This window comes from Aethalodelphis obliquidens, unplaced genomic scaffold, assembly GCF_003676395.1.
Source record: "Aethalodelphis obliquidens isolate GAN/ISIS:26980383/991018 unplaced genomic scaffold, ASM367639v1 scaffold6, whole genome shotgun sequence".
Taxonomy (NCBI): domain Eukaryota; kingdom Metazoa; phylum Chordata; class Mammalia; order Artiodactyla; family Delphinidae; genus Aethalodelphis; species Aethalodelphis obliquidens.
In genome coordinates, this window is record NW_020837950.1 from 6,169,710 (window position 1) to 6,187,481 (window position 17,772).

Genomic DNA, 17,772 nt, shown 5'->3' on the forward strand with positions numbered 1-17,772 from the left:
TGCGTGGTAAGTTGAAGCCTGGTCCCAGAGTGTTCTGATGGAGCTCCTTACATGAACCTTGCCTCAGATATTCTTTCAAAGGAGAGATTTTCAACCTCATCAGTACTTTCAGACCTAAGCACTCCTTTTTCTTCTAGTTCCTCATGTGAGAGCCCAGCAAGAGTTTATTTTTGTTGCAGCCATTATGTCAGAGGAAGGAATGTGAACCTGATGCTTGCAAGGTTTATGGAAGAGAAATGCCAATGCACTTCCTGCTACCTTGCCTTGCTACTTATGAAAGGGAGGTTGAGACAGAGTGTACCACTCATTGAGAAAGCTTCCTTGAGTATGCACCAAATCTCAGACTAAAAATTTGGAACCGAACAGCCATATTTATCCAAAGGTAAGCAGAAGCCTGGTTAAAGTGTCAGCAGTAGCAGCCGCATAATTCTTGGTTTACCTGCAAGGGCTTGGGCAGCCCATCCAAATGTCTTGTTTTGAGAGCTACTAGGCAAATTATTTTTTAAAAAAGCTTTTAAAGGACACACATCTATTTTTTAAAAAATATACTGAATTTGGATGAAACCTACAGTATCTTAACAGCTTCGGTTTTACTTTCTTTCTGGTCCATCCTGGAGACCACCCATCCTCTCTTATATCAACCTGTCTCTGTCAACACATGATGTTTTTAATTCACTTGTTCTTATCCAGCGGACCAACCCTGAAACCCTCTAACTTAAACCACCTCAACCAATTAACTTCCATTTCTACAGTCAAATTACAGAGCACAACTAGTGACAAGCCATAATTATGTGGATTGGTATGCTTACTGACATATGACCTCTGACATAATCTGGACCATCGGGGCCACTCATCTTATATGTCTCTTGTTAATCTTAGTAGATGGTGTTGATTAATAGTGTTGAGTACATTAGCTTTAGGTGTTATTCCTTAAAATTATATAAATAAACCGTAGAGTAAGTACATTATATTAATTGTATTTTTTAAAGTCTAGCTGTAAGGAAAAATATTTTATTTTTTCCCAAATGATAGTCCATATCAGAAGTTTAAAAGTTTCCATTCTTTTTGTTCTAACATAAGCTTTCTACTCACCTCTTTGTACAATCTCATCTACTCACATGGCTTTATTTACCACTTAAAATCTCCAACGTATATTATAGGTTCAGAACACTGTCCTGAACTTAAGTGACGATTGGATCCCCTTGGATGTCTTGTAGTTGTTATCTCCAGTTTCCTGCCCTCCCACCTCCCGTGTTCTGTATTAAGCAGCACACCCCAGCATTAACCAAGACAAGAATCTGGGAGTCATTTCTTGTCACCAACAAATGCTAACAGTGCCTATCCTGCCACCTAATATTTCTCTAATCTTTCCACTTATTTCCAGCCTCAATTCCCATTCCACTGTTCTAGTTCAGAAAACAAGCCTCATCTATAATATTGCAAGCACCCCCTAATTGACCTCCTTGCCTCTAGAGCTTCCTTGCTCCACACCATTCTTCACCCAGGCTAACTCTCCTCACCTCCCATCACCATAGTCACAACCAGAATGACCTTTTCAAAACGCAAATTTGATTATATCAATCCTGAGATAAATTCCTTTAATGCTTTCCCAATGCTGTTAGGATATGAATACCTTAGGATAGCTTTAAGTCTTCCCATGACCTGGATCCTGCCCATCTCTCTGGCTTCTTGTTCCATCTCCCTCAATTTTTCTCCTTTCTCTAGAAGGAGTTTCTTGTTATCTATTTGTTATTAACTTCTAGCGTAACTTCACAACGGTCAAAGAGTACAGTTGGTATGATTTCAGTCCCTTGACATTTGTTTTGATTTGCTTTAAACCCCAGCATGTGGTCACCTGGGGCAATGTCCCATGTCATTTGAAAAGAATACATACTTTGCAGTTGTTAGGTGGAGCAGTTCCCTATGTTTATAAAGTCCAGTTTGTTAACTGTGCTGTTAAAATCATCTATATGTTTACTACGTATGTTGTCTGTTTGTTCCATTATTTTTCAAGAGAAGTATGTTAAAAACTCCCACTATAATTGGATCTTAGTTTTGTCAATCCTATAGTGTTTTTTAAGGCTATAAATTGAAGTGCAAACAAATTCAGAATTATTATATCATTCTGGTGTATATATGTCTTTTTCAATATGAAGCATCCACCTTTTTCTCTAATGATGATCCTTGGAGATTGTTTCCTTTATCTGATACTATGACATGTGAAAATATGGGGGTATATTTTACCTAAAAATTATTTGTGTTCTTTTTTAAAAAAAATTTTTTTAATTAATTTATTTTATTTATTTATTTTTGGCTGTGTTGGGTCTTCATTGCCATGCACAGGCCTTCTCTAGCTGCGGCGAGCAGGGGCTACTCTTCATTGCGGTGCACGGGCTTCTCATTGCACTGTCTCCTCTTGTTGCAGAGCACAGGCTATAGGCATGCGGACTTCAGTAGTTGTGGCGTGTGGGCTCAGTAGTTGTGGCTTGCGGGCTCTAGAGCGCAGGCTCAGTAGTTGTGGCACACGGGCTTAGTTGCTCCACGGCATGTGGGATCTTCCTGGACCAGGGCTCAAACCCATGTCCCCTGCACTGGCAGGTGGATTCTTAACCACTGCGCCACCAGGGAAGTCCTGTGTTCTTACTTTTAAAGTTAGTCTTTTTTAAGTGACATACACTTAAGCTTTATTTTTGCTATTCAGTCTGGCAACCTTTGTCTTTTAATTGCAATATTTACTTTTAAATTTAATGTAAATATTGGAATATTGGGTTTAAATCCATCATCTTACTACCTTTTCTATTTGTCCCACTTATTCTATGTTTCTACTTGGATTCACATATTGCAATATTTTGTGTTACAAGCAAAGTCAAATATGTTGAAAACAGCATGTTAATTGTAGAACCTTATGCAAAACACAGATATAATACTTTTCAATGCTTAGCCTTTACAATGCCTTATTTTAGAAGCAGTTTGCCTACAGGACACATTCTTTATCATAATTAAAGTCATTGTAATCAAAACCAAGTGAAGCAATTTGATTTTGGAGTGATTTTGTATTCACGATGTAAGACAAAGTGTAGAGGTGGTAGATGTACCAGACCCATAAAAGTACAGAGTTCTATCTTTATGATTATTACAAGGTAATTTTTATACATTTTTACTGCAAACTTTGTGGGGTTATACACTCTGGAATAATGAAATAAATTATACTATGTTAAATATCTTTTCCAAGAGCCAGACTCTTTCAGTATAATATAATGAGGGGGCTGTTTGTGAGGGTTAGCAAGCCTTATGAAATTTCTGGAAGCCAATCCTAACCTAAAATCAAAATGTATTGCCATTATTTGATATGGAAGGGAATAGCAATAACACACCTTTCATTATAATTTTGTTGTAAACAACTCAGTTGAAAGGATTCCATTTCAAAGAAAAATAGTTTGATTATAGCAAGCAAGGAGAAAACAAAAAGAAATCATTGCTTCTTCATTAGATGACTTGAAAAAACGTATCAACATTTCCCCAAATCAGATACTTAAAAGTTTCAAATAAATTTTTTAAAAAAGAGCAAGAAGAAAGGAAAGAAGAGAATCTTTATACTCTTAGAAAGGGCTAAAATGCTGAGAGTTGGCTGTAAATAAGTTGAGTAGAGGGCAAATTAAATGAAGACATTGCTTAACTGAGCTCCATATGCTGCAGCTCGCCTACCTTAAGATTTAGGTAAGGAGATTTGATAGGCATCTCAGAGTCATTGGTTCCTAATTTTAGAGAATTTGCAGAGGGAGAAGCAATGTTCTCTGTGACAGAAAAAAAAAGGCACTTTTAGTCCTTGTATCTTCAGAAAGCCTTTTAAAAAGCTGACTGTAAGTTAAGATAGATCACTGATAGTCTCTACTTTATGAGTACTGAATGTTTGCACTGCTTCACTGCTTTCACTTGAATTCCTCTTTCTTTTAGTATCAAAGGGTTCCTTTCCAGAGACTGTGCTCAAATCACATTGGCTATGTTTTCAGCATTCACCAGATTCAAAATTTTACTGGATGGTTATTCTTCACCAAGAACCACTTTTTTTTTTTTTTTTTCTTATCACTTGGGGAGAGTTTCTGGCTATGGGACATGAACCTCTGGAACCAAGAAGCCAGGTGGTGTTTGGCCTCAGCCCAGGACTGCCCTTGGCTTAGACTAGCCAAGGGACTGGCTCTACCTGCTTCCTGGCCTCTCAGCATCCACTATTTATATTTATGCCTTAGCAGAAATTACAAATAACTACATGCCAGACTCCGTGGGAAATGCAAAATTATGGAAACTATAAATGTTAAGCCTGAAAATGCCAAAACCTTTTTTTCCCTAGAAGTATAATTTCTAAAGCTGAAAAAAACTGGATGATATGGCATCAAATACATATTCACAGAAGAAAACTAGTTCTGGATTTTAAGCAGCATATTTTATTAAACACACATTCCAGGGCTTCCCTGGTGGCGCAGTGGTTGAGAGTCCGCCTGCCGATGCAGGGGACACGGGTTCGTACCCCGGTCCGGGAAGATCCCACATGCCGCGGAGCGGCTGCGCCCGTGAGCCATGGCTGCTGAGCCTGCGCGTCCGGAGCCTGTGCTCCGCAACGGGAGAGGCCACAACAGTGAGAGGCAAAAAACAAAAAAAAAAAACAAACACAAACACATTCCAAGAGACTGTGTCATCTATTTTTATAGTGGTATCACATGGTTTTGATTAAAAAACAAGGTATGCTTGGAGCATCTCAAAAACCTCCTACTCAGCCCTAAATTATATACCCCTTAATAGTCAAAGATGCCAGAAATTATGAGCTCATTGTGCTCATAATCTTGACATGCATACCTTACTATTGTCTTAGGGTAAATTCCCAGAACTGTTGGCACAAAATCAAGCACTTTAAAAAATGTAAATATACAGTTGACCCTTGAACAACGGGATTGGGTGGAGAGGTTTAGGGGCATGGACTCCCCCCACACAGTGGAAAATTTATTTATCACTTTATAGTCAGCCCTTGTATATGGCAGTTCCATAACTGCAGGTTCAACCAAAGGCGGATCTTGTAGTACTACAGAACGTATTTACTGAAAAAAACCCTGCATATAAGTGGATCTGTTCAGTTCACACTATGTTGTTCAAGGTTCAACTGAATTATCATATTGTCCTATAACATAATTAATGTTTTCCTAAATTGCCTATAAATATGTGTAGTCTAGGTCATGCGCCAAGTACAGAATTCAGATCCCTAAAGGGGCATTTAATTTTTAAAGTCCAGTTCTCTAGAACTAAGAATTCTCCTAACAAGTCAGGGATTAAACCAGTAGAATAAAAAACTCACTGATGAGTGTCAGATGATAGGGGTTCAAATACTTATTCTAGTAGTTATTAGTTGTAGAAACTTGGGAAAGTCAAATATTCTCTCTGAGCCTCAGTCTCATACTTAAAATTTTGTGGCACAACTAGGTGATTTTCTGGTTCTCGTTTGGCTTTGTGATTCCGTGATGGAAGTGGGAAATTTAAAATGTCAACATGGGCATTTACAGTCTCCAAAATCTCCCTCTGTCCTTGTTGCAACTGTCTGGTAAGCCTGAAATGTGAGAGGTTTCCATTGGTTTAAATTTGCTAAAGAACAATGAACTTCCTGGACTCATTCCTTACATAAATACATATTAAATGCTCAGAACTTGGGTCTTACAATGATAAGTAGGGTACCATCCCCTCTCTTGAGAAACTCAAGCAGTCATGAATAAAAGCCATCATGCAAATGATTAGCAGATGAGCAACAGTCTGTAGGGATGGATAAGTGAACCTTCAGCTAGGATGGCACAGGTAGACTTCGCAAGTTAGGTGGCATTTAAGTTAAAATTTTAAAGATATATAAGTATTTACCAGGCAGATAAAATGGAAAAGGGTATTTCTTTGGCAAATGGCATGTGAAGATACATGGATGACCAAAATATTTAGTAAATCTGGAAGAATAATTCCATCTAATTTATCACTAAAAGAAAAAAAATTGCATTGTCTTTTTCTGTTGCAAAACAAATATGTGATTTGGAGATCTTATGCTACTCATAAATCATATTTGTCAAACGTTCAACTTTTGTCCATTGTAGATTGTTTCCAATAAATAACTTTTTATGGTATATTTTTTTTATTGTAAGGAAAGTTCCAAATCCTTCTTTGGCCTTTATCCTCGTGGATTTTTAATACTTATCAATAACACTGAGGTTCTCCCTATTCTTAAGTACTATATTCAGTTCCTCTAACTTTCTTTTAAAATTATGGTTAATGCCACTCCATGCAGTAGCCACCAGATGGTAATGAAGAGCAGTGTAGCTTCGTAGTCTTCTGAGGACCAAATATATTACCACTGTGTCATGTTATGTGTTCCTGTGCTTGTTTGGAAAATTTAGTTCCAAATGCTGTGTTGGTTTGATGGTCAGCCAGTATATACCTGTGATACTTCGATTATTTACTTTGTGTGAACCTGATTTGTGTGTTAGATTCCGTATTGAGGATTTAAAAAAATACTGAAAAAGACATACAACTACCTGACATTATGTTTTTCTTCAAAAGTTTTTGTTATTTAAACAATTTGAAAGGGCAAAATATTTGTGTCTATAATGATTAGTGAAAATAAATACATCTTTAGGCTAATTTAATTTTTCTTCTGGTTAGGAATATATTTGAAGTAGGAGTCTCTTCATATCACAAGTAAAAAAAAATGATAAAAATAATGCGAATAGATACAATAAAATTGCATAAAATACACAATGTATTCCACACCTTTACTACCTGGGCTTATTTAATTGCCAAATATTTTCACTACATACTGTTTTTCTTAAAGTTTGCAAAGCAAATAGAGATATTTCTTCAAAGGCTTAAGCCCTTTTCTCCTTAAAGAAAGTTAAAAAGCGTTTTATTTGAATAATTGTACTGTACATATCTTTTTTTGCTAGTGTTATATATTCTCCGAAATTTCTATAATGAACATATATTATTTGGCTGATTAAAAAATCAAAACACAACATTGTAAATCAACTATACTCCAATAAAAATTTTTAAAAAATCAAAAAGACAAAATTAAAGTATAGTGATCCATTTAGAACCTCAATTATGGTTCATGTGTGTTTAACATTTATACATGCTCACATATCATAAGTGAGTCCTTACCTGGGTCACAAAAAGCTGCCTATCCTAAGAACAACAATGGCAATAAGTTATTACAAGATAACATTCAGGATTCTATAACAATTTCATACCACTTATTTGGGGAAGGATTTAATTGCATTTGAAAGGTAAGAAAATAATTGCTTGTTGAATGGACACAGCATTAATTTTTTCTCATACCCAAAAGATTCAATAAACATTTAGTCTTATATCCCCATACCACTTGTGTCAGATTAGGACTCTGCAGATAAACAGAACCAATAGGGATTGAGAGAGAGAGAGAAAGAGATTTTAAGAAATTGGCTCACACAATAATGGAGGCTGGCAAATTCAAAATCTAGAATAGGTTGGCAAGCTGGCAACCCAGGGAAGAGTTACAGGTTAAATCTGAAGTTCTGCTGGTAGAATTCCCTCTTCCTCTGGGTAGGTCAGTCTTTTTCCTTAAGGCCTTCAACTGACTGGATGAGGCCCACCCACATTAGGGAAAGTAATCTTTACTTAAAGACTTCTGATTTAAATGTTAACTTCATCTAACAAGTACTTTAACAGAAACATATAGAATAATTTTTGACCACATATCTAGATACCATAGCCAAGCCAAGTTAACACATAAAATTAACATTCACACCACTCCTATAAAATGCTATTCAATTTTTCTATGAAATATTTCAGGCACAGAGAAAAGTATATGTGATAACTAGCCTTCAAAGATAGCCACCCAATGAACCATGCCTCCCATGTGTATCCTCTTTTTATGGATGTGGTTTGGTCCTATAATTTGATTTGACCAATAGAATGCAATAGTGGTGACACTCTAACTTCTAAGGCTTGTTCTTAAGAAGTTTTGCAGCTAAGTCTGACTATCCTGAGACCAACCTGTTGTGAAGAAATCCAAGCTAACTAAGTAAGGAGGCAAAAGACAGAGATTGAGAGAGATTTAGTCAACCCTCCAACTGTTCCAGATATCCTAGCTGTTGTGTCGGTCACGTGAAGCATTAAGCTATCTTCATAGACAGCTTGGTCAAACCTTCAGAGGACCACAGTCCCAGTTGCCATCTAACTGCAACAGGGTGAGGCACCTCCATGGAGAACCACCAGATGAGCCTGGTCAAACCATGAACACTGAGAGATCATCATAAATTGTTGTTTCAAGCCAGCGAGTTTTGTAATGGTTTATTATACAGCAATAGATGGTCAGAACAATACCAAAAAGTAATATTATGAAGACTCAAGTCCTTACAACCAGATTTATCAATATTTAACATTTTGCCGAATTTGCCTCATTAGATAAATAATTGAAGTAGCCAATGTTCCTCTTCCTATTCTATTCCTTTCTTCAGATAGCCATTATCTCCAATTTGGTGTTTATTTTTTCATGCAGGTTTATCACTACGTGTATACCCATAAATAATGTAAAACATTATTTTTCACGTTTTAAGTGTTGTATAAATGATAATTTATTGAAGGTATTATTCTGCCACTTGTTTATTTTGGTTACATTATATTCTTGGCATATATCTATATTGATATATACCTGATTTCCTTAATTTTAATTGCTTTATAGTGCTTCATTTACACCACAGTATAATGTATCCATTTCCCTGTTAAAGGATATTTAATCTGTGGCTATTTCCCCACTATTACAAACAATATACTATTGTGTAGGTCCCTTGTTGTGAATATGTATGAGAGCTTCTATGGGCTATAAAAGAGGCATGGGATGGCCTCATCATAGGTTATGATCATGTTCAACTTATGTACACGTATTGTCAAACAGCTTTCCAAATTGGTTGTAATCCCGTATTACTCTTGAAACAAGACAACGCAGACACAGAAAGACAGATACTGTATGATCTCATTTATATGTAGAATTTAAAAATTGAACTCATAGAAACAGAGTAGATTGGTGGTTGTCAGGGGCTGGGGGTGAGGGAAATGGGGAGGTGTTGATCAAAGGGATTTCAAACTTTCCATTAAAAGAAGAATAATTTTTAAGGATCTAAAGTATAGCATGAAGACTATAATTAACAGTACCATACTGTACACATGAAATTTGCTGAGAGTAGTTCTTAAATGCTCTCACCACACACACACACACACACACACACACACACACACACACACACACACAAGGCAACTCTGTGAGGTGATGGATGTGTTAACTAACATTATTGTGGTAATCATTTTACAATATACACATATATCAAAATAAAACAACGAAAATAAATTTTATCAAGTGGTTCTTCAAGGAAATGGAATAAAATCTTGACCCTTCCATTTTCTGGTCACGTAACCACGAGAAAATTATTTAACATTGTTAAGTCTCAGTTTCCTTATCTACAAAATGAGCGAAATAATACCTAACTGTAAACATATTTTTCTGAAGATTTAAATGAGATTAACTATTAATAAAGGATAATTGCTATTATTATAATAAAGATTATTATTATCATCATTATTACTATTGACATAAAAAATCACATATGTCTCTGTGGCTTAATGAATTAAAAAAAATCATTACATGCACATTACTTTCATTTTGTTTACTATATATAGTTGAAGGCAGATCACCACTGTTATGTGCTGAATTGTGTTCCCGCCAAATTCATACATTGAAGTCTTAGTCCCAATGCCTCAGAATGTGACTCTACTTGGAAATAGACATTTTAAAAAGGTAATTCAGTTAGAATGAGGTCTTTAGGGTGGACCTGAAAGGTAATTCAGTTAAAATGAGGTCTTTAGGGTGGACCTTGTAAGGTCTGGTGTCCTTACAAGAAGAGGAAATTTGGACTCAGATGCACACGCATACAGAGAAAAGTCCATGTGACACAGTGAGAAGACGACCATCAATAAGCTGCAGAGAGAGGCCTCAGAAGAAATAACCAAGCTGACATCTAGATCTCAGACTTCTAGCCTCCAGAATTGAGAGAAAGTAAACTTCTGTTAATTTAGTTAAAAAAAAAAAAAGAAAAGAAAAATAATCAAGACAATATACTTATCATACGATAGGCACTTGGCAGCAAGTGTAACGATATGTTTAATTTTGAGCCCTATTGGTTATGCATAAATTGACCTTGCTAATCATTACTATTAGATGCTGGAAAAAAAACTATCACTCAGTATTTTTTTTCAGAAACTTTGAAAATACACCCATGTACATGAATGCAATAAAGGGAATCTTCCTTCTAATACTTAGTACTTTGTATAAAGTTTATAGAATATTCACACACAAAAAACAATCTTGGCTTTTTGGAGTCTGGTATAAAATAGTACCTCTGTAATTACTCTGAGAACTTGCTCCAGAATTCAAGGTCTAACAAATAAAAGAATGCTTCATGCACCATTAGTTATTTCCAAATAAGCCTAAAAGTATTTATTAAATTCATTACTTGGATTCCAAGCCCTTAAAATATATTCTTTCTACTTATTATAAACTATTGGACTTTCAAATGATGCAAAAGCTGATATTGGAGAGCTCGTATTTCGTATTATAGTTTAAATTAATGTGGGATCTTGGAGACTCTTAAGTGGGGATCTACTTTCTTCAATGTCCAACTTGGTCATGGACAATCACAAAAATATTCAATTAATAATTTAAAATATTTACTATAATAGCTGACTTTCCAATTTCATGTATAGAAATTATTTGGATAAGATACACATATTGCTTAAATGTTATTTTCTTTCAAGTAATCACATTGGAACAACTAAATCTGCATTAACTATATGGCCAAGAAAAATAAACACTTATTCTGAAAGTAGTAATCAATTATGAAATATTTATTCAAATAGATTCTGTTAAGGTACCCCAGCTTATGTCATTTTTAATGTAGTAACCATTAAAACAATAGACACAGTATTGGGATGTCTTAATAATAGAGATAAAAATCTACAACTAGATTATAATAACAGATTAGCAAACAGGTAAATTTTCGTAGAAGTGTTGTTTTAATACAAATGAGGAAAGGCATGATTAGAGAGCATCAAATCAATTCTTCTCACCTATCCTAAATATATAGGACAGACAAATGCATTAATGCAAAGATAATCAATAGCTTCTATAGTCTCAGAATTGAACTATTTCAACTAGATGTATATCCACAAGCCTTCAGAATTTAAAGCAGTAATTCACATCATTACCCTCTTCCAATAGTTAAAATTGGTTCAATCTTTTACCAAAAATAATTATAGAAAGAGAAACAGGTTGAACTCTTACAAATTATTCATTTTATTACCACCCCAAATTTTTGTGTACCAATCTAGTTGCCATTTAATAAATTGATAAAAATCAGGCTGAGTACTTTCAAAGGAGACTCAAGATCTACATAATAGTCTATAGAAACTGGCAATGGATAACTTTATCAAATGGGATAGAGATGTTTGTCACATATTAGTTACAAATGTTTGTTTGCCTGTTTGGTTGACTGTTCTATTATATATGTCATCTCTTACATTAAAACATTAGTCCATACTATGGGTGTTCATAGCCTCTGAGAATCTGATAACAGTTTTGAAGAGTCACACAGAAAAAATGCACATGCTTACATGAATACAAAGTTTTGTATTAATTTTCAGGACATTTCATAGGCATTGTGGACGAAGTGTCCATCCTAAGACTTTAGCAGTAAGGTGATCTGTATTACTTGCATCCCACCATATCAAATGTAGACCTTCATGATACATTTATAATATGTTGCTGACTTAACATAATAATGTTTGGGGGTAGTGCACTTGAATATAGCAATCAAAGACTTATGTCAACTTTAAAGAAGGAAGTTATAGGTACAATTTTAATACCTTCATACTTCTACACAGCTATATACAGGAAAAGTTCACTCACAATCTAGGCCATAATGGATAGAAGTTTATATGGAAAATAATAGAATATTTAATGATATTTGTAGGTGAAAGTAAATTGTAATTTTTTTGAATACTGGATTTATTTTAAAACTCATAGAGACAAGACATATATATGTGTATATATATATATATATATATATATTTTAAAGATTTTAGACAGTAAAACCCAACATACAACTTTAATAATACAAAGGTAGCATAAATGAAAGGCTATGTTATAAAATAAAATGAGATATAAATGTCTCTACTGTTATCTTCAGCTGATCTTAAGTACTATATACCAGTTAAAAAATATATAATTGGAAATAGCTATATAAAAGGAGGAACCTTCTTTTTATCCCTTTGAAGGTTTTAGTTTCACATACTTAAAATTGGAATTTTAAAGATAATTTGTCTTTAACTATGTGGAACTTTTTTTCCTAAGGCCATTGTTTTCTATTCTCTCTCTCTCTCTCTCTCTCTCTCTCTCTATATATATATATATATATTTAAGTGGAATTGTAAGGAAAAGTAGAAAATAGTGAATTAGGTTTTAGAAAGTATAGGAAAGCACTAAGATTGGAGAAATAATATAGTACGATATAATAATACTGTAATGTATTAGCAGCTTTTATGCGGATAATCTGAGGAGACAAATGCTTTCACGGCATATTTGGGGAATACACTAGTATTTCCATTTTTCCTCCAAGAGAGTGAGCTTGAATTTCATCTAAATTAATTAAGATGGATCTGGAAACAAGCAATTCATTAATTCGTTTAATTGTTCATTCAATAAATATTTATTGTCCTTGTACTAGGTGCCATGCACTGTAATAAGAGAAGAAATAAACTCAGATAAACAAAAATCACCCAGCCCAGGCCCTCAAGGAGATTAGTCTTTAAGAGAAGAATGATACAGATAAAATTAGGATGAAGTATAATAAATGCCATGAAGGAAGCAATATACAATATCATGAGAGTACATACCTCTGGGTATTATGCACTTTTGGCAATCAGAAAAGGCTTCCTCTTTGCAAGAAAAACTTTAACCAGGAGATTGAAACAAACAAACAAAAATAAACAAACAAAACCCCCATACTCCCTTCATTTGATTGTTTCCATATCAAATCAGTCCACCAGTCATCAAACTTTGAACAAAACGTCCAAGTCCTAAACAACAGAACATAATTATTGGTAGTGACTGGTTCCAGGGACCTAACTTTACAGAAATTACTTAGGTCATTGATCCATCATATAAACATTTCCATATGCATCACTATTAAGGTGAAAGACACCTTTTCCCCTTGGAACCAATAATTAACATTTCTGAAAGTTCTATTGGAAGTGCTTATCTGTGTTCAATAAAACACTAAAGTTATGGTGCTTAGTGTTCCTTTGCAAGTCATTAGTGAACTGTGAGGCTTCCCTTCTATTTTAATCTCTCTCTCTCTCCCTCTCCCCAGCCATCCTTTCCCCCTCCCTGAAGCATTCTGGAAGTCGAGTCAGCTCTGTTGTGAAAGAAAAAGCGTCAGCTGTCTCAAGAAGTGAAAGTGATTTTGACCAGATGTCCCTTTTCTCCACCTCTTTTCTGCCCTCCAGAGAAAGGATGGAGCAACAAAGCAGAGGGCCTGTGCGTGCCAGGCCGCTACGGGTATCATAAAGGAGTTTGGTATCTTTGCAGCACCAGCTTGGCAAAGGAGTTGACTACAGAATGAGGCTCAAGTCCACTTCCTAACAGTTTGGCGAGAGTCTGCCCAGTGAGTTGCAACCCCTTTTACCAGGAAGAATCTTCTTTCCTTCGGCGCCCCCCAACACCTGAAGGGGAGAGTCCCAGAGGTTGTGTCCGTCCAGATTTGATCCCCTCTCCCTATCCTGGTCTCCCACTCCCCAGGCCCAGCAAGCCCTGCCATGTCGCCCTTTCTCCACCTCCAGCCTTGAAAATGGGTACAAACAGGTCCTCAAACAACCTAAAGAGAGAGGAGCTTCAGGGTTTCAATCCACATCCCAGCGGGAGGGAGAAGTGGAGGCTAAGCTTTGCTGTGGGCGGGGACACACCCGTGGTGGGGCGTTGCGAGCGCGAGGAGGGGCGGAAGCCCCTGGTTCTGCTCCCAGGGGTTAAAGGTCGGAAAGAACTTGGCTCAGTCCTTCCGTGCCAGCGCCCCAGGGTTAACCCCAGCAGGTTCGGGGTGCGGGCACGAAAGGGTGTGAAGGAGATACACAGCTCTCCATACACTGGAGAGCTCGGCAAGGAAAGGAGGGGGCGAGGCAAGGCAGGAACCGCCTCCCCGGCCCGCGTGCACACACGCGCCCACCGCGGCTGGGGCTGGCTGAGCGCAGGCGAGTGTGAGCGCGGGCGAGTGTGAGCGCGAGTGTGCGCACAACCGCGGAGAGCCTCTGCCCTCGCCTCGCACCCTGCTCAGGGCATCTGGAGAGCCTGGAAACCTGAACAGGCTTAAAGTATGGCATGTTGCAAAGATGGTTTCTGCCAAGAAGGTACCCGCGATCGCGACGTCCTTCGGGGCCAGTTTCGCCCTCCTGCACTTCCTGTGCCTGGCGGCTTGGTGAGTTCCCCGAGGTACTGAGGGCCTGGGGAAGGTGGAGAAGGAGCCAGCTCTGGGTCCCCTCTGGCTGCCAGCCTCCCCCCGCCCCCCGCAAGGGCGAATTAGACCCTCTGGTCTCCGCTGTAAGGTCAGCGGCCCGGAGCCGGGCTTTGCTCTGACCACGTAGACGCCGAGAGCAGAAGGGGCGCGGGGTGCAAGAAGAGTGTGGATATTGGGGTCCGTGTGCGCGGGGTGCGCCTTTCCTGACCATTTCTCTCTGTCCCCCATCCCTCCGCCCTGCCTCCTTTAGTTTGGGGCAAGAGACTCTTTTCCTAGAAGATAAATCTGTTTCCACCTGTTCGCTGATCAATTCTTAAAATAACCCCATCCGCCCCTGTTTTTTTTTTTTTTGTGTGTGTGTGTGTGTGCGTTTGCAGTTTAAACGAATCCCCAGGACAGAACCAAAAGGAGGAGAAATTATGCCCGGAAAATTTTACCCGCATCCTGGACAGTTTACTCGATGGTTATGACAACAGGCTGCGTCCTGGATTTGGGGGTATGAACGATTTCAAACGCGCAAGTGTGTCCTGTGTGTCTCCCTCTGCGTCTGTCTGTCTGTCTGTGAGAATATCATGAGGTATGCGTCGCGTGCAAAAATGAAAAATCTCTCAATCTCTCCCTCCCTCCCTCTTTCCCTTTCCCTCTCCCAATGTCTCTTTTCTCTCTCTCTCCCCTCTTTTGATTAGACCTCTGACCAGAAACCCGCTCCCACCCGTACTTTCCCATCTCCCTGCCCCCTCAGAAGCTTGGCCTCTCCGGAACACCAATTACCTTCCGGGACCTGACTGCCGGGTGGGCGAGGTTGAAGGGGAAGTGTCCAAAATGGGAACTCGAGGCTCAGCTGCCTTGGTGCGCTGTGCCCCGAGAATGTACGCCCCCCTAACCTGGTCACTGCTCAGAGCAGGTTGCACTTGACACAGCTGATACGAAGTTCCCTGTCCTCCCACGTGGAATCAGTCCCTCTGCCAAAACCTCGACCCTGTTCTGCCTAGGACAGGAATCAGGGGCACAAGATGCCTGCTCTCCTAGGGAACCCAGTCCTTTCCTATTCTTTTCTACCTTGGGATGAAAGTTTACTTTATTTGCAGAGGTGGCATTTACTACCCTCCTAAGACTTTGGAGTCGGGTGTTTCTGCTTTATTTCTTCCTTCAATAAATGTGTATAAAGGGTCTAATAGAGGCACATCCATTAACAGCACTGTTGTTCTTTTCCATATTCATAGTCCCTTTGCTTATGTAATGAGAATCTATGTGGCAAGCATTGTGCTAGGCACCAGGTTCACAGACATCTCAAGATATTATTCGTAACCTCAAACACCGTCTCAGTCCAGTTCAGAGAGAGAACATGTGTCTTCACCCAAAGTGTTGGCCCATGGCTTCTGACCACCAAGTTCCTGTTCTTTCCAGTACCTGAGCTAGTTACCCTCTTGGGAAATGAGTTGAATAAGACATAGGCTCTATCTTAAAGGATATAGATACTTTACTGTTTAACCCTCACAGCAGCCCCAAGAGAAAGCTATTACTATTCCTATTTTACAGAGGAAGAAATTGAGTCTTGGAAAGATAAGCGACCGGTCCAAGTTCACAGTTAATAAGTGGCGTGGGCAGGATGTGAACCCAGATCAGGTTGTGTATTTAAAAGACAAACCCATGAAGACTGGGATGCTATCAGATATTCTGTGATGAGTATCATAATATTAGAAGCACTGAAGCATTTCATTTAAGCTTCCTATGGAGGGTGTTTAAGAGATAAGAAGATGGGGAGTGTAGAAGGTAAAAGGAAGCAGCATGTTCCTGGGAAAGAGGACAGAATTAGACATTATTTCCAAGTTGTTTGGTCCCAGCCTAGAAAGAATTGTTGGAAATAAAAGAGAAGTGGATAGATTAGAGCTGGATGCGTCTTTAGAGTCTGTCTAGTCTTGTTCTCCTCATTTAACAAAGGAGAACACTGAAGATTCAAACGAGAAAATGATTTATACAGGAAACATAGCATATTAATGATAGGCTGGAATCCGGTCTTCTGGAATCAGGAGCCATTTTTTTCCTGGATTTTATTGAGAAGGTTACAGGGAGCCATTGAAGGTTTTAATTCAGGTTTTGCATGTTGACAGTGATAAAGATGGATGAGAAGGATGAAAGATTCTCTTGGTTCTTTTCACATTGCCTCTCCAGGGGTAGGCTGCTCAGCACCGCATTTGGCTTCATGCAAATCTGAAAAGAGGCTTCCTTACAGAAGTGAATCATTTGTCAATGCACGATCTTTCATAAGTGACTAGGAAATTATCACTTTAGATTAAAAATAATTTTGTAGAGAAGGTTTCAGATGATGTGATGCCATTTAAGGCTATATTATATCAATAAAAGACGATTTATCTGCCCATAAAGTTTTTAAGCTTGACATTTCAAGTAAAGAAAAAAATGATGGAAGTATGCAATCACATGTAGTTTAAATATTCATTAGTGGATTGATGTCCCTGAACCTAAATTAAAGTGAAAAGTTATTGAAATCATATGGCTTTATTATTTAATGTTGAAAATTAAAATCATATCTATGCCGTTGGTTATAATGCAAGTTATAATTCAAAAAGAAGAAGGGATCCATTGGAGTTGCATCTTTTTTACCAACTACCCTCTCCCATGATAATATATAGACAATAAAATGAATGAAATCAACCTATATAAGACATTGCTGGATTTTGGTTAGCTGCAGTACTGCTAAAATGTTTCAAGGGCAATATTAGTCATCTTATTTGTCTCTGCCAAGTGATCTTCATTGCCCACGGAGATCCTTTTATAGCTTTATGGGAAGGGGTTGAATTCACGTTACTTTAAGTGTTAGCAGTTGATTAATTATTAATAGCTTACCATGTAGCACAATTTTGGGGGTTGTTGCTCATAAATATTTGTGGTAAATGTAATTCATTTTTTAGAAGTGGGTCATTCTCTGTAAATACGTAGTATGCCAAATGTGACAGAGGAATAGTAATTCTCACCTGCAGAAAATGTGTAATCTGTTTACAAGATGTTATAAATGAGCACCACTGAAAATAATAAGAAAAATCATTGCTAGCAGAGGCTCTTGGATGCCACAGGTATGATCCCTTCTTTGACATTTTATACTTTGTGGAAAGTTTGGCATTTTATAAATGAAATGAAA

The 17,772-nt window shown here is 37.7% G+C and overlaps 1 protein-coding gene across 3 annotated transcripts in view; it reads left to right on the forward strand.

Annotated features, from left to right (window-relative positions):
- The first annotated feature begins 13,504 nt into the window (after positions 1–13,504).
- Positions 13,505–17,772, forward strand: part of GABRA4 (gamma-aminobutyric acid type A receptor subunit alpha4) — a 66,937-nt gene continuing 62,669 nt past the window's right edge. For 2 of the 3 annotated variants that reach the window (XM_027104067.1, XM_027104068.1), the window contains exons 1-2: positions 14,480–14,508; positions 14,993–15,111. In XM_027104067.1, the coding sequence (XP_026959868.1) occupies positions 14,480–14,508; positions 14,993–15,111 (148 nt within the window). Of the gene's footprint in view, positions 14,577–14,992; positions 15,112–17,772 lie in introns of all 3 variants that reach the window. The other variant, XM_027104066.1, reaches the window with a different exon arrangement.